Source organism: Lutjanus erythropterus, chromosome 15 (genome assembly GCF_056507025.1).
Source record: "Lutjanus erythropterus isolate fLutEry1 chromosome 15, fLutEry1.hap2, whole genome shotgun sequence".
Taxonomy (NCBI): Eukaryota; Metazoa; Chordata; class Actinopteri; order Lutjaniformes; family Lutjanidae; genus Lutjanus; species Lutjanus erythropterus.
Genome location: NC_139331.1, coordinates 22,042,609 through 22,070,379, shown reverse-complemented (window position 1 = coordinate 22,070,379; position 27,771 = coordinate 22,042,609). Strand labels below are relative to the sequence as shown.

Here is a 27,771-nt window from a genome sequence, read left to right as displayed (position 1 = left end):
TTTTCACGCACGTATGTTCAAATTACATACAAATATGTTTCAAAGTAAATATCACACATTTACAGGCTGACTCTCTCTTTTCTCTCTGTGCTAGGTGACATCTCGCTGGACTTTCCGCTGCCCCGGCTGCCCTCAGGCCCTCTCACACGACGACTCTCATTTCCACGAACGCCACAAGTGCATCAACTTCTTCGTCAAGGTGTACGGCTACATGCCGCTGCTGTACACGCAGTTCCGCGTGGACTCTGTGCTGTTTAAGACTCGTTTACCCCACGACAAGACCAAGTGCTTCAAGTTCATCTAGCACCAGGCTGAGCAGCCCCAGCAAAGAGCCAAAAGCAGCGTGGAGTAAAAGGACTGGAAGTTATTTAACAGAACAGCACTGCGAGCGGTGATGGAAATGGATGAATGGGACTGCCAGATAAAAGCACAGAGGGGAAGTTTGAGGTTAGGATTTTGCCCAGGGGGATAGACAAGTTAACCTTAAAAGCTGTTGGCTCGTGGTTGAATCCACAACTCTCGTGAAAATTCGAAAGAGTGGAAGCTGAAAGGGACCACTGCCAACAAAATAAGCCTTTTCAGTGGATGTCACTCCTCCCGTTTCATGTTCTTCAATCATGTTCAATCATCAACCACTACAGATGTCATTTGCACCTCTTAACGGCCTGCTGAGGAAAGAGGGTGGTTGTACACAGTGTACAGAAACTCTCCCACGATAAACATTACCTGACAATGGAGCTATCAGTTACTGAATCACTGACAGACTGGTGTCAGGCTGCGTTCAGGCCCGGCAGCCTGTTGACAGTTTCAGCTGGGAGAGCGAAAAAGTGGCACATGGCCGCCACTGCGCTTTTTTTTTTTTTTGTTTGTTTGTTTGTTTGATTTCCATTTTACAGTTACAAACTGTACTTCTTGTACATGTACGTGAGAGAAGCACTGATGATGGTCAGAAGTATTTTATTGAACAGTCTTTCTTTTTTAAAAAATAATGTCGTTTAAATGTGTAAAAATCTATGTCGAACGAACATTTTCCAGAACCTCTGCCTGTGGGAGATCAGACACAGACTTAACAGTCTGAGAACGAGACAGGACCTCGACCGAAGAGTTAAAAACAGGTTGGCCCAATCATGTGTAGTCGTGTTATGTGTTCAAGAAGGAATTCACTTCAGCGGTCACCATAATGCCTCGAATTTGTCATGAAAAACCAGCCACCATTTTGTCATTTTGTTACGCTTACAGGATCTGCACTCTTTGACGAGTCTTTAAAATGGCCTGTTTTTTATGCTATAGGGTGTTTACTAATGTTTGTAAAACTGGTCCGAGGTTGAAGTAGTCATGTTTAAATGTAAAAATCATCGGTTACCATGTCCCTTACTCAAGTGCAACAAAGTCACGAATCACAGCTGCCAAAATGAACAAAAAATAGGTTTGGATGTCTAATTAAGATTGTAAAAATAAAGAAAGTCCTCAGTGAAGTTAAATGTACTATTAGGATTATGTGAAAAAAATTATAGATATTTAAAGGGGATAATTTGACATTTTTGAGGAAATAAAGGTTTTTTGCCTTCTGGTGGAGAGATGGGTTAGAACATTGACGCCTCTCTCAGATCTGTCCCATAAATATGAAGCTACAGCCAGCGGACGGTTAGCTTAGCATTGCATGAAGAAGAAGACTGGAAATGAGGAGAGACAGCTACTCTGGCTCTGTAGAAAAAACACCATGAAAACAACAAGCTGTTTCCCATTTCCAGAGTTTATTATTGTATGCATTTTTTTCCCCAGGACAGCGAAGTCCTGACCCGCCCGATTCTGATTCTGAATGGCTTGTACTTGTTGCCTTTGGTTGTTTGGGCTTTTGGGGTTGCGTAGGTTTAGGCATGAGGATTGAGACTGGGTAGGGTTAGGGTGAGAATACCAAGATAAGCCAGTCAGAGATGGGGAAGGGCAGCACATGCCTTTGCCATCCTGGGGGGGAAAAAAACCTAGTGCTTTCTGTACTTAAATATGCAGTGTGCTAACCTTGTGAATGTTGAAGAGAAAACCAAATTTTGAAGGCTGTTAAAAGATGTTGCTGGGGGAGCTGTGAAAGGAGCATATATACTTCTATACCATGCATATAGCATGCCAGAAAAAGATTTAGAACGTCCCGATATATAGCTGATAGCTGATGCTGGCAAAACCCTAGCTAAGTGGTTAGGTATTCTACATCAAACATAGGCAAACTAGTGACATCTGATAGCTATTGTGAGCAAAACATTAGCGAACTAGCTAGCTAATTGACAGCAGTCTTTAGCTAGCTAGTTCCATCTGATAGCTGATATTAGCTAAACCCTGGTTAATTATCTAGTTAATGCACATCAGCTGTTAACATACTAGTTACATCTGAGAGCTAATGTTAACAAAACCCTAGCTAACCTATCAGCTGATCTTCATCACATGTTAGCTAGCTAGTTATAGCTTATAGCTGATGTTAGCAAAACACTAGCCAAGTTCTAGATCTGCTGGCTAGCTAGCTAGCGTTTTGCTAACAACAGCAACGTCATTTAACCATCTTCAACCTTTGGTTTTCTTTTCATAGATGAGCCTAGCATAGCATATCTAAGTATAGGAAACAAGGAAACTAAAGGAGAAGAAAGTGTTTATTACGTCACTATAGAATATGCTACACTGCCAACTTAGTGTCAGTGCTTTTGAAGCTTATTGGAGATGCAGTGTCATTGTTTAGAGTAAATTCTTTATCAAAGCTCACACAAAATAGATATGTTTGGTTTAGTCTGCTTCTCCAATAGGCTTCAGTAGAGCTGGCACCAAAGTCTGGCACAAAGCAGAACATATGTTCCATAGTGAGGTTCTGTCAATTACTTCTCTTTTAGTTCCCTTGACAGGAAATGAGAAGGAAGAAAATTGACCTAAAACTGGCCAGGTGCCAGGCTTGCTCAGCTGTTATTGGACCACAGAGCAAGAAGAGGCGGGACTTAGGAAGGTGCCAGTTTGCTGTTTGGTGGAGAGAACTGACCGTTTCCCCAAACCTTTTGAGCTATTCTCTTTAATATATCACAACAGAAGCATTAGATTTGTCCTGTCATGTTCACGTCCCCCTCCTGTACTTACCCGATCAGACAGAAACGTCACTTTACAGTGTCGCCGTAACGGTTTCACTTTGTTTGTTTTTTTACCATTGCTTGATGAATGTTTTCTTTGCCAAATAGGTACGACGTCTGCTGCTTTACGGTATAATTTTCAGGGTGCACTGTGTGAATGATTGCTCAAGGGAAGCAGTCTGGTACACCCATATCCACTCTGTGTGGTACTTTACCAGGAGTTAGTCCATTGGAGCCCTTCCCATCATGTATTATAAATCCAAAGTCCTTTATTTGACCTTGTCAGACAGACTTAATTCCTGTAATCTGAGCAAAAGATTAACCTAAAAACATCCCTTTAAAAAAAGATGTAGAGTTAAGTTTTTTCCCCCAGAGTAGATTCTAACTGAGGATGCTTTTATGAAACAAAAACTCTCATCAGTCCATGGTTCCTGTATATTTATTGAATATATTATTAAAAAAAAAGATTTTTTAAGCTGATAATGACACATTCAATAAAATGACGAGACATTGTAGTTTATTATTCCTTAAATGCAAAGAGGTGCCAGCTTGATTGAGTTGTCAGCTTCTTTCATTGCCAAGGAGAACGAGCCTGTGCCACCGAACGCTTAAAGGGGAACTGAACTCACCTGAGAGCAGCGTTCAGACAGGTAAATGTGTTTTATAGACGGCTTAATGACCTGGTTGTTGGAGAGGTCGACCTGTAACAGAAGGTCATAAACTGAGCTCCTGCAGCAGTCACTGGACACGCAGTTAAAGCGTCTTTGAAGCCAAATTCCCCACCTGCTCCAGGTGGCTGCTGCTGCTCTCTGACCCTCCAGTGAATATTTATCACCCATTCTTGAGAACTGGAACAAACTTTATTAAGACCAACTCTCTAACTGCAGTTTTTTTTTGTTGAAAAATTAATCTTTTAGGATTTATATATATGAAATATATGTCAGCTGTTTTGGTTTGCTTCATTTTAAACCTGCTCTGTGCCAGAAAACACTCTCGTCCCACACAAGAATTCACAACTTCAGAAAATTTAGCCTTTAACATCTGGAACTAACAATGCCTGCTGATAACATAAGTATAAAAATGTGCTATCATAATTATCTTTATTTTAGAATATTTTTTATGAAAATGTTGGCCCTTTTAAAGTTTCTGCTTTCTGTAAACTTTTTTTAAAGCTTTTTTTAAGCTTTAAACTAAGGACCCCTGTCTCACTTCCTGGTTTAAAAAAATGTGAGAATACTGCTGAAGCACTGGTAAACTATATTTTTTGACTAATTCATTACATAATATTGCTGTCAGATGCGTCTCAGCCATAACATGTAACTCTGTAGCCTTTCTAAATCAAAGCTAAATAAGAGTTCTGGTTTAAAAATCTGTATTTTGATTAGCATTAAGAGAACTCTCAGCAACTTAAAAAAAATAAATGTCAGATTTTCCATCTGCTAGATCTACGTTTAATTAAAAAAAAACATAAATCACTGTGTGGCTGGCCTGTTACAGGGTTTAACAGCCAAGATTTTGATCTTTTAAAATGTTTTCCAGCGTAACTGAAGCATAAAAATCAAAATCCCCTCAAAATACGGTCTTGTCCTAATTCTCAAGAATGAGTGAAATAAATATTTGATTGGGCAGGTTTAGCCAAAAGGGATAAATTAAGAGCCAGATTCCTTATTATACTGGTGTAAAATGGTAATACAGCTTTAAAAAAAATAATCAAATTTTACACTTCTTCTGCACCAGACTTGAGAGACCAGCCTGGCTCTAAACCGTTTCCTCACATCTGAACACTTACTGCAGCTCCAGGAGCCTCATAATAATTACCTGGCTGACTCTCAGCCTGTCCTCGGGGCGTACGCGGGGTCGACTGGGATTTTTAGAACCTCCCACTCCTCCGGTCCCTGGTTTTCCCCCTCTAGGATCTGTGGCACAGCTGGTTTTCCACGGCCCAGAGCAGGATGAATGTCCCTGGAAGGCAAGCAGTCGCTCTGCGAGATGTAAGGAGCAGTGAAACTATGTGCTTCTGGGTCTGATCCATAACTGTGGGCGAGGCTCCAGCCACCTGCAACGCTGCTCGAGCTGTACCAGACTGATGACTGATGACAGCGTTAAACAAACCATTGAAGGCCAGATACATGGAAATAAAAACTCTCAACATTGTTACAACATTATCTGACTTGTGGCCTCATTCTTTCCTTCCTTACAAAACACATTACCATGTTTTTTTTAGCTGTCAATTAAATATGACTACTGTAGTGAAACACATTGTTACTGGTGTAAATATTGGCATTTCTTAACAAATTTATTAAAAAAAAATGGCATTTCACTGGTTGAAAATGGCTCAACATGCCACCCATTATTTTAAAGGACCAGTATGTAGGATTTACTGGCATCTAGTGGCGAGTTTTCAGGCATCCTACCGTGTAGGAGAACCTATGATGGCAACAAAAACTACAAAAGGCCGAATCTATTTGAAGTAGGAGGTTAAACATGCTTAGACTGACTCACAAGGCCTGTCCAGTGCTCTTTAACAGGAAAACTAGGACTTGTCCAAAAACATTAGAGCAAACAGACTGAGGCGATAAAGTTTTTTAATACATCAAGGACTGTTTCAACGTGCTGGAGACTCACATCCTCTTTAATCACCTCCACTAATCAGACACTGATTCAGCACAGGCTGGAAGTATAGGGACGGTCCAGCTGTTTGATTTGTCTATAAGTGTCCTCCTTTTATCTATTAGTGATATATGTTTCTACAGGTTTTTCACTTGTTCTGTGATATAAGTAGTCTTGATAGGAGTTATTTTTTATCTGTTATGTGCTGTGGACTACTTTTCTCAGGTAATTGGTGCTGACGGCCCCTCTCTACACCTCCAGCCTGTGCTGAATCAGTGCCTGATTAAGGGAGAATAAAAAAACTTTTTGCCTCAGTCCATGTGCTCCCAACATTTTTCCTGCGAAAAAGCCATATCTATTTGTTTTGTCCATTAAGGGTTACTGTAGAAACATGGCTGTTCAACATGATGGCCTCTGTGGAAGAGGACCCAAACCCTCTGTAGATTAAAACGGCTCATTCTAAGGTAACAAAAACATGATTTTTAACAATTCTTAAACAATCTTATGATTATTATATTCAATTTCTGCCATATTCTGGCGATAAATCATACACAATGGAACTCAAATAGGTCAAATAGGTTTCTTGTTGAGTTAACTTGTTTAACTAAATAATACATACCACTATCATGTCTCTATGACAGAAAAGGAAGCTGCAGCTAACTAGATAGCTTAGCATAAAGACTGTTTTGTTCTGTAGCAAAGCACTAGCTAATTAATTAGCTAATCTGCATCAGTCATTAGCTAGCTAGTTACATCTGGGCCATGTTGAGCCCAGATAAAACAGAAAATGATGATGCATTGAACATCCATCCGCATTGCAACGCCTGTAACCCCCGTACAACAACTGAAATATAAAAACCACAGATGAGACATATTTGTATTAATTAATAGTTTTTAGTCTTCATGCTAAGTGCTTCGTGCTACCTGTTTCTATCTGTAGCTTGGTATTTATTATGCATACATGAGACAGGTATCTGGGTTTTTATTTTAAGGACCAGTGTGTAGCATTTAGTGGCACCTAGTGGTGAGTTTTCAGATTGCAAACATGTTGTTCACCCTCCCCTTCCAAGTGTGTAGGAAACTTGTGAAAAACACACAGAAGGACCCGCTCCCTCTGCAAATATAAACGGGTCATTAACAAAAACACAACAATTCTTATTTGCAGGTGATTATACAGTAAAGAAAACAATCTTATGAATATTATATTCCATTTCTGCCATATTCTGTAGATCTTACACACTGGACCTTCAACTCTGCAAGACAGTGACTAAGCCTATTCCTATTTCCTGTTGCTTCAACTGTTGTAACTATAAATGCTGATTATGCACAAATTGCGCCAAGAATAAAATACAAGCCAAACTTGTGATTAAAAAAAAGAAAAAAAGAAAAATACATCCGGTGGCTGTTTTTCCCCTTTCCACAACCAAACCCAATTGTTTATCTGGTAGGAATGCCACACATCTGGTCTCCATTCATCTTATAATGAATAAAAAATTTGACTTTGTAGGAATTTGTCCACGCAGAAGCGCTGAAGGGACGAGGTGTGGTTGAAGCACCCAAACCCAGAGGACGGCTTCAGTTCAGCTCTGACATCAGCGGGGAGACAAAAATGTGTCCCACACCCTCAGCTTCAGCCAGCAGAGAGAGGAGAGAGGGTTTCGTACTTTCTACTGAAACGTGGGTGTGGCTGTGTAGTCTTTAGTTGTCGTTTTAGGGGATTTTCTGACTCACAGATTTTCTCCTCTGATGAAGGTTAGAGATTGGCGTTGTTCCAGATGAGGACAGAGCAAATTTTCAGTTTTCATTTATTGCATCTTTATTTAATAATAATACATCTTCCATTCACTTGTAATGAGAAAATATGATTTAACCTTTCTAATGTAATTTCTTTTTTTTTTTTTTTTTCTTCTCGCCACTCCAACTCACTTCACAGCCAACACAGCCGAGGCTGTCATCGGCACTGGCTCACAGAAAGCAGCCAGGTTTATTGGACTGCGCAGGCTTTTGCATATTCCTCCTCAGCAGGAAGCACCGTGTTTCTACATGAATGAACATGGCTGAGTTGTCAGAAGGCTGAATGGTGAAAGAGGCTCAATCTGTATTACACAGGAGAGGAAGCCGCTCTTTGATACCAGAGGCATGCAGAGCTGTGTCCAATTCTGCAAGAGACTCAGCAAGCACAAGACAGAATTTCATTCCTCACGTTTAAAGTGGCGTCAGATGCATAGTGTATCGAGTTATGTAAGACCACAATAATACAAAAAGAGAATCTGTCTATGTAACACATAGACTGGGTTGCACCAAAAAAGATTAATCAGTTCTAAGTTTAGCAAAACTAGGTTTAAAATGAGTAGTTTGAAAATAAAGCAGAGCTCTGTTGCACAATTAAAATTAATCTCAGTTTAGAACATCCGAGATTATTGATGTAAACAGAAATTAAATATTTTAATCAATATGGAGAATCTTGTTTCCCCAAATTAAAATAAATAAATAATAAATTTGTGTGTTCTCAGGACCCAGTAGGTATAAAAGACAGAAGAAAACCCACTAACACTGTAACACTGTTTTCTAGTTTGCTAAAAATGAAGACATTACATTGTTGGTTAGCTAATTAAAAAGGTAACAAAATGTTAAATTGTTTGCCAGCTAGCTATTAAGTTAGTGAGCCTACTCATCGCAGCTCAGCAGAGAAGCTCTAATTTCTCCTTGTTGGCCAAATTAAAGGACCGGTACGACCCAATGATAGAAGATTTAAAAAGGACGACAGCACAAAAAGGAAAGAAGAGACTGCCTGACAGCAACTGGAAGACTGTTTTGATGGATCAGATACAGTGAAAGAAAGAAAAGACATGTCATAAAACTGAACTGGTTTTTGTCTGTCCCTTAAATTTCTTAGAGGAACTTGATTATTTTAAAGTTTAAGGTTTTGGTGCAATAGAATTAAATTAAATATAGGTTTAGATTAAAATTTAAACTGATGTTTAAAGAGAGATTTCAATTTAATCTCTTAATTTTAAGATAGGAGAACTGTTAGGTGCAACGCAATTAAAAGTTAAACCATGATTTAATCAGGTTTAAAAATAAATCCTTGTTGGTGCAACCGAGCCAGAGAGACACACGTAAAACTGGTTTTCATTTCACTGATAATCCAAAAACATAGAAGGGGAAACCGATGAATGAATTTTGCATAATGTCATGTGCATGTAAACAAACTGTACAAAGCATAGCTTGTAAGCGTAGTTGCAGCATGTTGTAGGCCCTTTGTAACAGTCTTCTCGTTTGCCTTCTCTTGTGTCAATGGCTATGACTGAGAGAGAAATGTCTGGTATGCTGGTGGCAGCCGAAGTCCAGAGAAGCCCAGAAGAAACAGGGAGGAGTCTGCTAGTCCCGGACCGAGCTCTTTGGTCCAAGATTCAGAGACAGAAAAACGTTTGGAAGTGTCCTCAAATTGTCCTGTAAACAGTTAGTGTACATGCAGATCTCGCTGTAGGCAGAAAACGGGCTGTTTCCTTCTGTTGTTGGTTAGTTCAGTGGCGAACACTTTATATTAACGTGCTTATAATCAGCATTAGTTAATAAGTATTAAGGCCTCTATTATATTTACATAATTTACTATAATTATTAACATTAATATGTGTTAATAAGACTATAGAAGTGTTAATAATAGGATAATAAACAGTTTATTTTGAGTTTATAAGCAATTATAAGCACTTGTTAACAGTTTATAGACTGCTTAAGAATGTTGTTAAAGCCATATGCCATATTTCTTGATTTCATTGTTTATAACAGCACTGCAAACACATTTCTTAAGTTCAACTAACTTATCTATTTTATCATGTTAAACCTTTACTAAACTTCTGCTGTTGCTTTACTACAATTTCTACATACTTCATTATACATTTATTAACAGTTAACGATGCACTTACTAACAGTTAACTACTCTTTTTGGGGGCAACGGATCAGAAGTGTGATCAACACTTATTAAGGTTAATTAATCCTTTATTATGCACTTCTTAACAGTTAACTATACATTTTGGGGGGTAACATTTAGTGTTTATTAATGTTAATGAATCCTTTCTTATAGCTGTTAACCATCATTTTTTTTTATTATTTGTGTTTAGTTATTAGTGTTCTTAATCTATTATAAACAACTATAAGATACTTATAATGATTTTATTAACATTCTCAAGCAGTGTATAAGCTCTTCACAAATTTCTTATAAGACTGCTTATCTTATGATCTAACAACAAACATGTTTATTATGGTCTTAATAACACATTTTAATATTAATGAGTGTCTCATAAGGGCCTTATTACCTATTAACTAATACTTATTACTAGTACCTTAATATAAAGTGTTACCGTTCAGGGATTGTTTCAGTCTTCTGTTGCCTTTTTCAGTCAGTAAAAAAGCTGGAGCTGTCCGCCTGCCTCAGAGAAAAAAGGCAGATTAAAGGGTAGTCATGCAGTCCCTGGCAGTGAAGACTGGGAACCCATGCCTGTCCTCACACACCTGTATGCAGCACACACACACCACACACACACACACACGCGTCACACTCTGACTGTCCTGGGAATGCTGTTAATGTGAGATCAGTCCTCATCAGTCTTCCTCCTCCTATGTGTCGGTGAGTGTGTGCCAGTGGCAGACCTGCTGACCCTCCGCCTCCTTCATCTCTGTCCAGTGGGCCTGTTGCTCTTCACTGGAGCTGTTGAGGCCCAGGGAGACCCAGCCCAGCCTCTCCCTGGGCCTCATGCTGCTCCGGCGACAGAACACGGTCAGCACCAGCGACACCTCGGACAGCTGGAAGAGCGCCACCTGGAACACGAACGTCTCCTTGTAGGTGGGGTTGGGCTGGCCGCGGCACACGGCCGTCTTACACTTGGACATCTCTTTCCCCTTGGAGTCCAGCATGGTCAGCTTCACGTAGGTGTCTGGAGGGAGGTGTGGGAGAGCGGTGAGAGAGTGCCATCAAGTGGTGAGTTATCAGTGCTGCAACACACATCACACACTGTGCAGCAGAGGTTTTATACAGATTCACATTTCTCTCCTCTTGTGCTCCAAAGAACAATTTAAACCTTGGAAGCAGAGTCAGTGTATGGGAGTAAACCAGAACTCTGGGTCTCAGTGATGAAGACCAGGAGTGAAGACTGGTGCTGTACATTAGAAGGTGGTTTTAAAGGGTCAGTTCGCTGTAAAATATTCAGTTATATATTTTCTCTATATTTTCTCAATTACCTCTATCAATTAATTGAGTTTATGTTTTATTTGCCCTGGTTTTTGTGAGATATATCTGAGTTTTTCTGTTTCATTCCTGCTGCATACAGCACTGAAAGAGCAATATGTAATAACTGCATGTGCAAAATTGAGTCCTGCAGTCCAAATTGCGGGTTGGAGTCATAGACGGTATATTAAATAGGTTGAAATCCAATTTGATATACAAGCTACGGTTGAAGCAAGTTGTTTCTCCTTGCCCCCTCCTCTCCAGACCCCACTGACATATTGCTCAATTTAGTTGTTATAAACATCTACTCGCTCTTAAAGATTATTAATGATTTTTTACAACTCATAAACAGACACTTACGTACACACAGCATTAATTTGAACTCTAATTAATGTGAAACTGGAAAACTAAAACAGTTATTCCAGAGTATTTCAATTTAGGATATTTCCTTCATCTGTGATGACATATCATGGTCATTTTATGATTTATTACAGTAAATATATTACAGATTTATCTTTTAAAAAGGCATTTTAAAAACTCCTTCAAGAGCAACTTGTCTTTCAGAGTTGTGTGCTAATCCACAGACATCACTGTGGACAGTTTTCAGTGGCTCTTGACCTTTTCATGCTGCAACCCCCGCTATTGTTCTGACTCTCACAAACACACTCAATAAAATACTTTCTCAGGCAAATTATATCACTGGTAAAGGCGATGTAAAGTTAAAACCAATTTCCCAGTCTAAAATACAGCCCTCATGTCCGATCATGTTTGCTGGACCAAGTAATTTAAGTTTGTTCTTTTATGTCACAAAATACATAACTTTTTTGTTGTTAATTGTGTCTGTTCAGGACGTGGTGGTTTGTGTTGGTATTTGTCATTTTTGTGCTTGTTTAGCTTTGACCATTAGTGAGGCGGCTGTGTATTGAGGCCAGCTGCGTTCTGAGTGCTTATCCCTGATGTTGAATGTCATTAAGGGGCTGGCGTTGCTGGTTGCTGCTTCCTAGTTCCGTCCTGCTTGCCATGATACTTTATACTCCACAACCATCTGGCACCCCCCGGAAATTCTCTCAAGACCACCTTGGGAGTCCCAGCCATACTTGCCAACCCAGCCCGATTTTCCCAGGAGACTCCTGTTTTTCACTGCCCTCTCCCTGTTTCCTCCCAGGATCATAATTCTCCTGTTTCTGACACTGCACAGAGTGTATCAGCCCTACAACTCCAAAGGTCTGCTGTTTGACAACCATACAGCTACACCAAGCCAGACTTCTTAAGAAGAATTTCCATTTCTTAAGGAAAGCTGCATGCATTTTATAAAATCTACAATGCCGCTTTTCTTTTAGAGGCAGGGCAAAACAATACATGAATGAAAGAAAACTGATGAATAATAGTTTATGCCAAAGATTCAGTTCACACCAGAGAGACAAATTATTCTTTCTTCATTCCTGAGAACTAAAAGTAAATTTATTTAATATTTCCTAAAAGCCCTAAAAGTGTATGTAAAGATGTCAAACTAAGGTTTTATGGGCAGTGTGCTGAGAATCGATTGAACAGGTTATATATATAAAAAATATAAGTATCGTTCTCTCCAAAGCCACCAGACTCCATTTTCAAAATCAGTAATTTTACCTCACTGAACATAAGAGTTGTTAATCTACTGCTGCCTCGAGCGGTTAGTTTGTTTGTATTATTGTGTGACTTGGTGAATCCTAGCTAAAAGCTATCATTGAAAACACAAGAGCATAAACAAAGTAATTGATTGAAGCAGCAGTAGACCAGCAACTCCTGTGTTCTGTGAGGTAAAATTACTGATTTTGCCAATGGAGTTTGGTTGGTTTGGAGAGAGATTGGAGATATTTTTTATTTAACAGTGTTTTCCAGCTGGAAAAGATTGTCTGACAGCAAGGTAAAGCAGGGAACATATTTTAAATATAATGTATGCTTAAACTGATATCGATTTTTATAGGTGGGCCTTCTTTAACGTGGCCAAAATACATTTTACTGCCAACCTCGTCAACAGCAGTATATTTCTTTCTTTGAGCTTCATACACCACCATCTACTGAAGGCAATACACTGACCACTGGTAAGTCCCTCATGCAACCCCACTTCCAAAAATCTAAATTATCCCTTTAAAATATACTGTATACATAAATCAAATGTTTCCAAGACTGACTGCCAAATGAGCAGAAGAAATTCAGTGCTGACTTACCTCTCATGATATAAAGCTGCCCTCCTACAAAGTGTTTTATACAACAGAACAGACCGTCTGTGGCACACACACACACACACACACACACACACCACGGCACACAAGGTTGGAAAGAAGAAAAAGAGGAAACAATCAGAATTCACTGGGTAAAGATTGTGATACACACCAGAAGGTCGGCTTTCGGGGGAACCCTGATAAACAGCAATTGCCTGAGCATTATGGCTTTAATCACTTCGGTTATTAAAAAGCTGCTGCTGTTGCCAGGAAACATTTAATGTAATGGTGCACAATTTGTTTTTGTTGCACGCTGCTGGAGTCTTGCCCATCTGTTTTGCCAAAACAATTGCCCAGAGTATCAGCAGACTTTGGAGAAAGCACATTACAAGGGAGAATGTCACTGAGAGGAAAATTTACATCGTCTCTCAACACTTCAATTCAAGCTGGCACAAAACCCGAGAATTAAAAACGAGCGAACATGGAAGCTTTGGTACGTACTGACGGGTTTATCCGACGCTGTGGTTTTGAAGTGGCTTCCCTGGATGACCTCAGCGGATAACTGACCCGTGGCAGAATTGTAAATGAGACCCAAGAGGATCTCTGGCAAGGAGGAGTCTTCAGTGGAGCGATAGGACAGAGCTCCTGCACTGCGAGACACGCTCACCAGAGAGCCGCAACCCTGGAGAGATCAAACGCACACACAGAGAGTCTGTCAAAGAAGAAGGAAAGCTTTGGTGGGAGTTTTACAATTTGTACAAAGAGAAAAAAAAGAAGGCTTTCTAAGGTAGTTCGGCCTTCAACTTGGAGAATCAGGGAGCCAAATTACTTTTTATCCATGTTAGAGGTATGGCTCTAGGGATGGAGGTTGAGTACACCATTTTTATTGAGACAGAAATATCTCAACTCTCTCAGTTACTTCACTTTTGATAGTTAGCTTGGTAGTTAATGTTAATAGTAATTATTTGTGTATAGTGTTTTTGAGCATTTGATAATCAACTCAGTGTCTTAGATAACTGTTGACAACTTAATCTGGCTAGCATCGTCATCTTAATGTAAACTGGACAGAAACAGGTCTTGACTTTTGGATTTGGTCGAAATAAATCCTTAATTCGCTGAAGTAAATGTAAAAATATGACCGGGAAAGGAGCATGATGGAGGTCAGACATCAGAGAGGCAGGGGGGAGAAACAGAGTGCAGACCCTGAATAATTTCACATCTGACGCTGTGAATTAAGGGATTATTTCAACCAAACCAAAGTGCTTCTATTCTGCTTTATATTCAGGGGAGACAATGTGTTGCAAACACATGCCAAACAGCTGTGGCAACTTCCAGAGGAAACAAGCTAATATGCACACTTTAATATCTGTTTATCTTTCTTAAGTCATATTTTCACCCCAACATTGAAAAAAATGCTATTGTACATTGAAGACGTTCCTCATATGGTGAATACTGTTTCATCTACCCCTGGGGCATCCAAGAACACACTGCTGCTGTGTTTTTATTAATATTGGGGTAATTTGTGAGGAGTCCATCAGTGGTTAGAGTGGTTTCATAGTCTAATCAGTTCTTCATCTCCTGATTGATGTCTAGACTTTTTAGCCGAGGGACTTGAAGTGGTGCATTGAATGATGCAGTGAAAATCAATTAATCGTCAGTTTTAATGCAAAAAATATTGTTCCAGCTTGTCAAATGTGAAGATTTTCTGCATTACTTTATCTTACATTCTAGTAAACTGAATATTTTTGGGATTTGGTTTAACAAATAAGAAGATACCACCTTGAGCATGTGGGTATATTTCAGTGTTTTATATACCAGAAATGAATAGATTAATTGAGAAAATGAGAAAAAGCTTAACAGATCAAGAAAAATGAAGCCCTGGACTTATTTGCATTTGAATGAAACATCTCTATAGCTGCTATATTCATTGTCAAAGCAGTGCCCCGCTGCCTCAGAGAAAACTGCACAGTGAAAAATAGAAATTCACAAAGAGTTCTCACTGTGAGTTCAGAGCCCGGCTCCAGGGTGACAGGTAGAGCGATCTTGCCCTGCAGGTTGAGCTTAGTCAGGTAGAACACCTTCTCTCCCAGGACCTTCTCTTTTTTCATCCGCCTGATGCTGTACAGGCGGAAGCGAACAGCGTAGTCCCCCAGGGCCTCCTGTTCCACCCTGGAGAACTTGAATGTTTCCGTGAAGACAGGACACGGGCCCTTCTGCACGCCGGTCTTGGCCCGTTGCTTCTTGGTGGGCAGCAGGACCAGGTGGACCTGCCACGCGATGTTGCCCGTCTGTTTGAGAGCAGGGATGTCTGTCGCTGCGGTGACCGTGACGGCCAAATACTGCTCACTGGAGTCATACTCGAAGGCGACGTCCAGAGTGCCGTATTTGGCGAGTGGCTCTGGCTCATAGGCTGTGGGGAGCTGAGGACCAGAGCCATCCTGAACAGAACAAAGAGAGAAACGGATGAATAATGCAGGAAGAGAGAGGCTGAGTGAACTGAGCTGTTGTTTCATCAAATTCCTCCTGTTTCTGATTTCCAAACAGACTGGGGTCAAGAATGAGGTGATAAGTCATATAAAGGAATAAAAATGACTGTTTGTAAATTCTTTCTGGCAACGATCGTTTAGAGTTTGTATGTTTTTATTGAATTTTCCCGGAAAATAAAAGTTTAAAATAATTCTCACCCACATTTTATGTCCTTGCACATTTAAAATCTGTGTTTCCTGTCGTGAAAATATTTTGCTTACCACTTGTTATGATGAGAAGAGTTCAGAAAATATTTCCAGGACTAGAAAGTCAAAATTCAAACCAAACTTAAATTGAACCAATAATCAAAGGGCCAAAAGGGTTTACAATAATCTCCAATAAATTCCCTGATATACTGTTGAAAAATAAACAAATATCATGATCATTATGAATTGGATTAGGATATTTTATAGGAAATTACAACAGTGCTGGTAAATTTGTTTTCCTCTTACTGTGAACAAGTACAAACACCCAGTCACCCCCTGCCTCTGTATGTTAAGATGACCTGTAACTGTAACTGATACTGTAACTGAAGTAACACAGTAACCATCTAATGACAGAAGTGATCTAACATACAGTAAATATCTAATTAACTGGTAAAAAATCTATTTTTTTATACTGTTGACCTACAGGGCAGGTATGATCTAAATATAACATAAATATTCTTTATGTGCTGCTTGATGAGAACACACAGTAACGTTGTTCTCACCTCTTGTCCCAGCACAGCTGTGCTGTCACTGGGTATGTCCTCCTCGCAGCCTTTGTTGAGGTAGCTCTCAGTGTCCTGGTCCACGCTGGCCTCACTGGAGCAGCGGGCGCTGTCGCAGCGCTGAGGGGACGACCCCCTCCTGACCCCTCGCTCCGGGCGGGAACGAGAGGACCTGCGCGCCGCCGAGCCCTCGTCCTGGTACGGAGGAGGCTGGTGCTCGCTGAGGGAGGAGTCCTTCTTTATTCTCTGGATGCTGTTGGCTGCTTTTTCACGACAGTGACAGAGAGGGACACAGAGGGAGTAATGTGAGACGTGTTACTGGAGACATACTGTGCTCTGCAGGGATACTCATTATGTATGAAACATACTGTACAGTCTACCACAGAGGCAACTGAGTTAAACTGTTCTGCACCCACAGGCGAGCCCACCTTTCAAAATAAAACAGCCTCCAATTGTTCAAACTCACTAAATTATATTTTAAATTCTGGTCAACTGTCTAATGTAATAACACAGCCAAGAAACAGTATCGAGCAGAACCCGCTTTAAAACCACAAACTGTTGCTTTTACACTTTTGCTTTGTACAGATTAAACAAACAAGATTTAAACGTGTTTCACAGTGAGCTTTAGAGGTGCTCGTCACCTTATAAAGAGCCACAGACTGTTTCCTCCTGCTTCCATTCTTAATGCAAAGCTAAGCCAAACGTAATGTCTGCCGGCTGTAGCTTCATATTTAATTCATGTTTATTTTCGGGCATGAGAGAGGTATCGTTCCTGTCATCTAACTCTCTGCAAGAAATCAAATAAGGGTATTTACCATAAAGAAAATCAAAGTCTGGTGAGATGGCATTCAGCATTTATACACCTGAGGAATGAAACAGTTTGCCTGTTTATCTCAGTCTTGCTCCAACACTGCGGTTTTTCTAAACCAAACACTTTCCTTTTGTTTTAATGCAAAGCACTTCAAACTGCTTTTGTGTGGAATGGTGTTACTAAAATACATAATGTAATTAAAACAAGTAATGTCTTGAAGATTGGGATGAATGATAAAGACAAGGATGCTTTATTGCCATTCCAGAACATGTTAAATATGACAGAAGAAAATGATGTACTCAGGTCTCCATGGAGGCAAAAGCAGGGGGCAAATAACTCATTATAGAAGCTGAGATATGAGCAAACTACCCTGAACTGCCCCACATAAGAAAAAACAATAAATAAGTAATAATACATTTTATTTATAGAGCAATTTTAAGACACTCAAAGACGCTTCATGTAAGTTAAAAAAAAAAAAAAGATAAATAACTCAATAGAAACAGATAAACAGATAAACATTATAGGCATGGACATACAGTAACAGGAAATGATGTAAAAATAGCTAACTGTGACGGTCTCTTCTCTAAGTGTGACTCCTACTTGCTGTGTGTGAGTCTGTTTTTGTTATTATAAGCCTTTTTTATGACTGAGGTGTATTTTGTGTGTGTGCTCTTGCCCCTCCCCCTCCTCCTCGTTCTCTCACTGTCGCTGCACACCTGACTGTCATCTCCAATCGAACACACCTGCCTGCTCACAGCTCATCAGCTCCTCACTACAAACACTCTGCACCAACAGCCAGTCCCCACCAGATCACTGTGTCATACACAGTTTGTGTTTTTGCCATGCATCCAGCTCAGCTTGAATCTCGTTTGCCAGTTTGTTTGCCTGCAAAACTTACACCTGTCTCCCTGCCTTCAGGATCATCGGTCTGTCAGCGCTGCTTGCCAGCTTGTCAAGCCCACCAGCCAGCACTTTTTCCCCAGACTACCCTCTGCCAAACCTTCAGCCTCGGGCACCATCCCCTCGCCTCAGCCATAACTCCTGCCAGCCACCATCTCACCCGCCTCACAAGTATTTAAAATAAAACACATGCATTTTCACTAACCTGCCTGTTCCATGTCTGCATTTGGGTTGAGCCACAGTAAATTAACTTTTATCAAATGAGGAGAAACTAGAGCTTTACTGCCAAGACATCATGAGTAGGCTAACTAGGCTATCCAGCATTTTAGCTAGCCTAGCAAACAATTTAAAATTCTGATAACTGTTTAGCCAGCTAGCAAACAATGTAATGGTTTCTTAAGGCATACAGAGAAGCTGAAAGTGAACTGTTTTGCCCCCTTCAAATGTAATTTCATTTATTTATTTTTTATTTGGCTAAGCAAGCTCCATTCTAATTAAACTATTCAATTTCAGTTTGCATCATTAACTTTGGATTTACTAAACAGAGATTAGTTTTTAATTTTACAACAGAGCTCTGCTGCATTTTAAATCTGGAAGTTCTCTTTTTTTTAAATGTTTTACTCATTTGCTCAACTCTAATTAGAATGAATTTTAGATTAAATTAATCTTTTTTGGTGCAACACAATCTAACTTCTGTATGAAGTATGTGTCACTAACTAACACTGGTACTTTTTACAGACTAGTATGTACTAATTATTATTATCAAATGATAGCTAATGCTTCATAAAAAACGTACATACAATGCAACATAGCTCAATAAAGGCACATTTTATGTATTTTTTTATATTCCCTGTTATGTTATAATATTACTGTACTGTAGTCTATTAAGTGGTTCTATGACCATCTCTCGGTAGAACTCGGGCGGTATTCTCTAGTGGTTCTAAGTCAGCATTAATACCTGTGTAAAACAAGGTGCCATTCTTGGTCCTCTCTTAATTATAATTTATGTGAACAATATTATCTGTGGCACCCCAGAATGTAATGTACAATTTAATGCAGGTGACACTATTTTATATTCCACCGGCTCTTCCACTGCAAATTTTCAAGCTGCTTTTAATACATTTCAGATCTCTCTCATCAAGCAAAAGCGTGTTTTAAATTCTGGCAAAACTAAATGTATTTTATTCTCTTGGTCACCAAAGAGTATCCAGCCTACTGCTCACATCCCAACCCTTCAGGGATTTGAAACCGAAACTGTTGAATGTTATAAATACTTGGGACTTTGGCCAGTATGGAACAGCATTACATCTTGATTATTTATCAAGCTGTCCTGCAAAAACTGCCTAGAAACCTCTGCTCTCTGATTACGCTTAAACACAGTACTTCAGGTCAAAGGACATTTTAACATTAGCTCTTGTTCATAATGGATTTGGCAAAAGTGAGTTAAAATAGTATGTTGCACACAAATGGAATCTTCAAAAGTTATATGCTCTTATTTCATTTGAAAATACATTTTAAAAGGTTGTGCTTATGTACTTGAAGTCACACTTGTAAATGCTTTTCTTAAATATTTAATGTGTGTCTGTAAATTATCTGTGCATCTGTCTATCTTTAAACTGTGTATGTTTATTTTGTATGCAGGTCTCTGTTTAAATAACTGATGAAATGAACAAAATGATGCACGTAAACAGTCTCACCCCGCTCACTGGAGGCCTCGCTGCTGTAGCCTCCCTGCTCAGTGGACTGTTTGCGTTTGTCGCTCCACACAGAGGTTGTGTTCAGCTGGGCCACAGCCTCGGGGCCTTTGTCCTCCTCGCTGTCTGATAAAACTCCCTCTGAACAGAACACACGGAGACTCAAGTTCAAACACTACAATTATCTCATGAAACGCAATATGTGCAGCATTTACAGAAACACAGAATGCAACAGCAAAGATGCAGATGCTTCAAAACTGGCACACAGCACTCTGGAGAGGTTCAGTCTCAGGTTATGAGTTGAAGAGTTTGAAAACAAGAGAAGAAGAAGAGGAAGAAGAGACCCAGGCGGTGAAACAGAAGCAGCACAACATCTAACCTTGGTTTCCTTTCTTCTTCTTCTTCTTTTTGCTTTTCTTCCCTTTCTCCTGCTTTTTCTCCCCATCTGAGGATTCCTGCGATTTCTTTGAACCTCGTTTTGCTCCCTTCCCTTTCTTCTTCTTGTCCGACTTTTTCTTTTTCACTGTGGACGGAGATCTGGGAAGCTCAGCCTCCTCCTCATCATCTCCCTCTCTCTCGAGGCTGTCCTCCATCGCTTCCTCTTCTTCTACCTCTTCTTTCTGCTTTTTCTGTTTCGATGAGCTGCTTTCAGTCTCAGGAGCAGGTGACTGAGGATACTCATCACAGTCTTCCACTCTTTGGTCACTTGTCTTTCTCTCGCTAGTGTTGTCCATTTCCTCCTCTTTTCGCTCTCCATCTTGGGATTCCTCTTTGTTTTTCTGTGACTTGGCCTCTCTTTCCAGCTGCCTCTCCCTCCTCTCTCTTCTCCTCTGCTCTCTCTTCTCCTGCAGCTCCTTCTCCTCTTTCTTCCTCTTCTCTTCCTCCGCTAACTCGGCCTCTGTCTTCTTCACTCGCCAGCATCCGTCCCTCCATTCCCACTCCAGCTGGCTCTGCGTGTGCTCTGCCTCTGTTGTATCACCGGCCTGGTTGGAGGCTGCGTTGCCTGTTTCTGAGTCTCTCGACATTTGCCACATGCTTTTACTGTCTGCACTAGAAGTCTGTCCAGCCTCCTGGCCACCAGTGTTTTCCCCATCGTCCACTTTATTTATGATAGTGGTGACCTGCTCAGTCAGTTGGTCACTGACGGCGTACGTAACGTCACTGACGGCATTGGCCAGGTCGTCCACCCGACTGGTGACCGAGTCCAAGATGGAGGAAATGTTGACAGATGGGAGGTTAGTCTGAAAGCTCTTGAAGAAGGCCATCTCTCAGCCGGGGATCTCGTCACCACGCTGACCATGAGATTAGCTCATCAGTGGCGCTGACATGGACATGTGGTTGTTAGCAGGGTGTGGTGGCAGCATCACAGTGTGTGCTGAGATCAACACATGTATACACACCTCACAATATGGTGACTGTGAAGATTAAAATAAATGTTTTGTAACAAGAGCTCTATCACTCTAAAGTCTCAGTGCTCAGACATTATGATATTTTTATAAAGCAACCACAGTAAAATGTACATTAATTTCTTAACTGGGATAGCAGCACTCAAAAAAAAACAAAACACAAGAAAATCTCCAAACTAAACCTCGGTTTTGTCACTGTTCCAGCCTCCACTTAACTTTTGATTGTTTTTACACATTTCATTCTCATCCTACATGTTTTTTTCTCCAGTGATAATTCGTTTTATTTCCTGTGAAAGCCCGTTTCTGCCAAAGTGATGGAAAAAAGATCATTAAAGCTAAACTTTGTTAAAACAATGAGTCTGTATCTCAAAGTAATGACTTATTAACTAAACATAATGAGTTTGTATTTCAAAATAATAATATAGTATCTCAAAATAAATAATATGTCAAAATAATAAGAAACTTTCTAAAAATAATACTAATTTTCTCATTATAAGGCCTTACAGGATCCTTTTTTTTTTCCATCACATCGACAGAAATAGGCTTCCACACTTTTCAGACCCTGGTTTCTTTCCATTCTGATGATTCTGCTTACTCCCTTCCTCGTTCCTCTGTCCACCAGCCTGTGACCCAGAAACTGATCAAGGTCTGCCATAATCAAGGATGTTCCAATCTCTTAAGGTGGAACAAGGAGAGGAACCAAAGGTGTATCCTGGGCAGAAGCTTTTTTACTGGACAACACCTCTTTGATCAGACAGGTTATTGATTGGTCAGCTGAACTGATGGGACAGTAAAAGAAGTGACAGCCTTTTGTGTAAATGACTTACAATAATAACATTCTTGCATGATTTGTACTGAAGTTAGGCAAACTGCCAGTGGAAACAGGACTAGCAACACTGGAGCTACAACAATAAGTCGATCAATCAATTAGTTGTCCACTATTAAACTATTCTGAGAATCAATTAATTGCTTGAGTCATTCTTTAAACTAAGAAATATCAAAATTCTCTGATTCCAGCTTCTTAAATGTAAATATTTTATGGTTTCTATAGTTCTCTACAATAGCAAACTAAATGTCTTTGGGTTGTGGATGAAACAAGATATTTGAGGACATCAACTAATCACTAACTAACAAAACTGACAAAATTGAGAAAATTGATAGATTAATGAATTATTGAAAAAAATTGTTTGTTGCAGCCCTAAACAGCACCATGAAAACATGAAATAGTTTATTCAGGAAGCAGCTATACAGCCCTATGCAGCTGAATATTTGAGGGTACAAATACATTGTACCATAACATCAGAACCCACTCAAAACCACTTAGAGAAAAGATTCCATATGCAACGTTATCTTTTGTATGCTTTTAAAATGAGTATTTTTTAAAATTCATTATTTCCTCTTTCTTTCTTCTTCTTTTACTGGTATTTTCCAATATGTAAAACATACACCTTGGATATATATGTATCCTTGTACTATTATATCATCTTATATCATCACCCCCTCCCCTAATTCTCACATCCTCCCATTCAGGGTTACACAAACACAAAAGAGTCAAAAGAGTGTCTATTGTATATTGCTTATAGTGGTAACCAATGCCTGTAGCACCCGGACACAGCTGGGGATGATTGCTTATTCTCTATAAACAGAGGGGGATTCGACTCTTGTGTTGCTCTGATGAAGGCTCGATTGCAGAGATGTATCAGAACAAGAAATAAAATGGTGATTGAGGCCATAACTGAGGCCATACCATGAGATATTGTTTGGTTTCTGGAGTGCTTTCTTCCCAGTTCATCAGCTGTTGTCATTATAGTAGAGCAAAAATGAAGATGTAGATTTTTGTTACTGTATAAATACATGCTTTGAAGTGGAGCAGTGGGGTATTATCAAAGATTTGTTTGGATGTATCAAGTAATGTATCGATTAAAGCCTGCAAGCCCAGCATATGTGCTGCAAGCTGTCTTTTTCTCAGATTTGGTCTGTTTTCATATGGGAAACAAGTCAGAGGATGAAAAACAAAACAGTGAAAAAGCCAGAACAAAGCCAATGATCATCCTAACTAGTGTGTGAGTGTAGAGCCAGTGTGGTAAATGTACACTGTAAGTGTGCTGAGTACCTGGCTGGTTGTTCTTATAGCCACTGAGATGTGACAGATCGTCGGGACTCTCCACTGACAGCTTGTTGCTGAGGTAAAGAAAAAACAGAGCCATCAACGCCATGAAGGCCGCAATGGAAGACAGGACACCCAGAAGCTCAGGAGAAACTGAGGAGAAGAAGAAGAGCAGGAACACAAGAGGGACAGAGGAGGGGAGACGGGGGGGAGGAAAAGGAGAGACAGACAGGAAAAAAGAGAACCAAAATTAGACAAACATAAGTAATAATGTTAATGGCGGTAACTTTCCAAGCCCAAGTCTTTTAATTTTATGGAAAAAAAACGTCCTCGTGGCTACAAATAAAAAGAAACACAGATGGCTGCAAGTTGAAAAAAAAAAACACTATTTGAACAAAGCTCTTTTAAAGCTGTAAACAACCCCACTTTGATGCCACAAATAGCTCTATTTGATGACTGGCGTCTTATTTTGGAATCAAACTTGCCTTGTCAGGGGAGCGTTAGCTATTGTACTTTTAAACAGTCAGTGGTTTTTCCACTTCAAAGGCATACCAGATACAATCTCCAGCAGCGTATGTAGGCCAACCATACTTCATGTAACCATGCAGCCCCGCGCTGCTGCTGATGTGCTATTTTTACGAGAGCCTCAAAGGGACTGTATCTTACTGAAACGTAGACTCAGTAAACCAGCCAAACCGCGCTGGGTCTGCACTTAATAAGGCTACAACGCAGACACACAGCAGTATAATAACTGCAGAAAAAAGGGAAGTCGGTGGACGGTGAAGCATGAACGGCATTTCTAAAGACCAAATGCCTCAGTGGAAAGGGCGGCGTGTAGAATGAAGCTCGCTGCAGGCGAAGCTGTGTCATATGAGGTGTATGAATTTCAGGTTTAAGTACCTGAGGTACATAATACTGTTACCCAGTCGTAGCTTAGCAACCACAGGCAGGTCTGTCAAGCTTTGGATTTCTCTACACATTGAGGTGGTGAATGTGAAGGTACAGAGCAATCCTGACATATCTTGTCATGTTTCCTTGGTCGTGTTTTTTTTTTTGTTATTTATTATTTACTCATGTTCGTGTGTCCAGTTTTACTTTGGTGCTCACACCTCCTCTGGTTTCAGACTGCTTTACTTGCTGCCCGTGGGTGTTTCCCTCCAGTTTTGATAGACCTTTTTCGCAGCAGCCATTTTCACATAAAATAGAAAAGTAAACACAGGTGTTAACAATGATACTAATTAAGGTTTTGTTTCCATTCAGGTCAAGCAGAGCTGAGGTCCTGCTATTGTGAATCTTGGCTCACTAGAAAGGCTCTGCTACACAAAAAACAACAACAAGACTTGTACCATTCGTAACACCTGTGTTTACCCTTCTGTTTCATATCAATATGGCTGCCATGAAAAGGGTCTATTGTCTGCACTGCCCTGATTGGCTTCACCTGCGTCTCGTTATCGTCCCTCTCACGAGGATCTGGAGTTTGTCTTTCATCCACTCTGTACCAGTTCAGCCTCCGAGCCTGTCATAGTCCTGGTGTTGTGCGTTTTTGTATGCACGATTTTACAATTAAAACAATCTTCCATTTAATTTAGCAGACGCTTTTATCCAAAGCGACGTCCAACTGAGAACGGATATAACTGGTGTCGTTCTTTCTGCAGAACGCAGTGAGGGGGAGGGAGTGTTTTTACCCGTTTACGGACCCTGCCTTTGCCACCCGCCAGATTTGTTTGCCTTTGCTGACTGCTTACCTGTGTACCAAACTCTCTTTTTGTCAAGTAAAGACAAAGACTGTGAATCACGGCCTGTCTCTGAGTCGGACATTTGAGTCCTATCACTTGCAGTTTTCCAGTCATATCAAGTACTCTGTATTTAAAGAGTTTGGAGGGTGGTGTCTTTTAAACCAAAGACCTAAGAACAAAACTTTAAGGAATGCTCTGAGTTGAAAAAGTTAGCATGTCTGGTTAACTAACTCACTACCTGCAGTGGTAATCTACTGATACTCGCAGTACTGTTTGAAAAATGTCTGTTACCACATCATAAGCTGGGCTTCTGTCTGTCTGTCATCATAAACTGGAATTATGATGTAGTAATTGTAATTGCCCCATGTAGTAATTGCCCCAAACTCTTTATCGCTACTTGTTAGTCTCCTGGTGCAATGCAGTGAGCCCTGGCTTTCACAACTGCACATGATGGATGGGTTAAGGAAGTTCTATCTAATATTTAGATTCTCCCTCATCTCTGTAGGATCACCTTTTTATATAGACAATGAAAATAATCAGTAGTTGTAGTGATTAAGCAAGTGGGTCAGAAGTCTACATGCTCCAAGTCAATTTTTACTTGACTCTGGACAAATTGTTCTATTTATAAGCAATTATTAAATGACAAAGACTTCAGTTAATTGTCGTGCTTAATGTAGGACTAAAAAGTCAGAAAATGTCCATCCTAGTTTCTCAAAGTCCAAGGTAATGTATTCAAATGTCCTCTTTATCAGCCCAAAATTCAAGATATTCAATTTAATATGATGATAAATGTAGACAAGCAGAAATTTCCTTATTTGAGAGGCTGAAATCAGCATTTGCAGCCATTTTTGCTTGAAAAATTACTTTAACCATTTATTGATTATCCAAATAGGTTTAATAGTTTCATTCTTTTTTTTACCACCTGGTCAGTCGGACAAGTGAGTTGCTAAACTTATGAGCCCAAATGGGCATTTTACTTGCCAATGGCAAGCAGGCAATCCTAACTGATGAGCCCTGTCACAGTTTTATTCATTTTAAGAACTGTGTTTACCAGTTTTGTCATGTGCAGTCTTATAAAAAAAACACAAAAATATATTTTAAAATACATAAAATAGTGGTGCATTTCAGGCCAATAAACGTGTCCGGTGAAGCGGACACAGCCCAAATGTTGTAGCATGTGGTTTGCAGCAGAAACAACCATCATCACCAGTCAGCAGTGTGAAACCTGGTGTCTCCCTGAGAGCACAAATGAGAGAGGAAGAGAGAGAAAAAATAGAGGCAGAGTTTCTCAAACCTCCTGACTACACACTGAACTTATGGACAGACTCGTCTCACCATGGCAACAGACAGCGACCACTGCAGCCTGACAACTAGCGCTGCCTGCCGCAGACTGCCAAAATGATGAATGCTAAACTCCCCAAGAACGGCACGAGAAGTAGGAGAGAGATAAGAGAGCGATGTGACGGGCAGCAGAGGCTTACCTTCTCCACATGAATATCCTCTTTAAAGCCAGCTGTTCCCAAAAAGCACTATCAGTACTTCTGCTGCAATAAATGATCTAAGACGAGGGGAAAAAACAAAGTTGTCCTGCTGTGAAGTAATCCGACATGTAATAAATCCCTTACACTTAGTCCCGTCCAGCACTTGCCAGGCTTACGTATCAACTCTCACTGCTGACAGTTGTGTTGATCGAGCCGGGATGACCTCTGGGAGACACGGGCGCAGCAGAAATGAACAGCTTATGGCCCTGTGCCCCCTGACTGTGATGACACTTCATACATGGCCCTGCTCTGTAAATGTCAACGACAGCTGAATAATTTAAACACCTGAGGTAACCTGATCCCTTTGTCGATGTACACTGGAAAGTGGGGCGGTAGGAAGCTGGCCTTTGTGACAGATCACCCTGTTATCAGTTATTTTTGAGATAATACCATTCTCAGGAAAGTCTGATATTTCTCTTAACAGCAGAACAGATTAAAGTGTTTTTTTCTCAACCACTTTCTCTTTCTTTTAACTGCCCTATTCACCTCGTCTCATCCCCTCTGAGTGTGTGCATGTGCTATTTGTGTCTGAGCAGAATAAACAAGAAAATATAACCGAATAAATCTGTCTCTTTTTTTTTTTCCAGTGTGTGAACTGAAGCTGAACTCCGAACTGAGCCTCAGGATTCAATCTGCTTTTTTTACCCAGGTAATGACTCCAGCAAGCTGACTAACAAACATGAAAACACAACCACTGAAGCATTCAATGTGAAAATAGCAAATGAATAACAACCTCAGAGAAACATGAGCTCATTTAGATGAAATGTTTTCAAATAAAACAAAGGCAAACAAATTATTCTGTCATCTTTCTACATCTTTGAGACGCAAGACAGGAACAAATTATGTCACATTAACCTTCATTAATTATTCGAGTAATTCCTTATCGCACTTTTAAGCTATTAAACCAGTGCAGACTTAAAAGGAGAGTTCTGATTATTTAAAGTGTTTTGTATGAGGTACTTATCAATAGTCAGTGTATTACCTACAGTTAGGGTTGCAAATTTTCTGCATTTTCCTCACTTCCGATAGTAGAAAATGCTAACAATTGATTAATTGATTAATCACTAAAAGCCTGTAAGCTACAAAACAGTCAGTCAGTCTTTCCTCATTTTCATTTTTTCTCATTTTATGCTAAAAAAATGGCTGTGCCAGACAGAACAATATCAAATGAGGCACAATTCCTGCCATTTCTAGACTATTGATTC

At 40.0% G+C, this 27,771-nt stretch overlaps 2 protein-coding genes across 3 annotated transcripts in view; one reads left to right on the top strand and one right to left on the bottom strand.

Annotated features, from left to right (window-relative positions):
- extl3 (exostosin-like glycosyltransferase 3) overlaps positions 1–1,589 on the top strand; it is a 45,736-nt gene extending 44,147 nt beyond the window's left edge. Inside the window, exon 6 of the mRNA XM_084737284.1 lies at positions 95–1,589. Within this exon, the coding sequence (XP_084593410.1) occupies positions 95–304 (210 nt within the window). The 3' untranslated portion in view covers positions 305–1,589. The remainder of the gene's footprint in view (positions 1–94) is intronic.
- Positions 1,590–9,480: 7,891 nt separating this feature from the next.
- LOC146314392 (synaptotagmin-14-like) lies at positions 9,481–21,303 on the bottom strand. 2 transcript variants are annotated; one of them, XM_084737390.1, is made up of 7 exons: positions 20,156–21,303; positions 19,780–19,917; positions 16,372–16,634; positions 15,137–15,574; positions 13,638–13,818; positions 13,143–13,199; positions 9,481–10,645 (listed from the first exon to the last, which is right to left on the bottom strand). In XM_084737390.1, exons 1-7 carry the CDS (start codon positions 21,039–21,041, stop codon positions 10,329–10,331), a joined length of 2,280 nt encoding a protein of 759 aa, XP_084593516.1. In that variant the 5' UTR covers positions 21,042–21,303; the 3' UTR covers positions 9,481–10,328. The 2 variants fall into 2 exon arrangements, with proteins under 2 accessions (XP_084593516.1, XP_084593517.1); XM_084737391.1 differs by having other exon boundaries at positions 16,372–16,631.
- Positions 21,304–27,771: the final 6,468 nt, after the last annotated feature.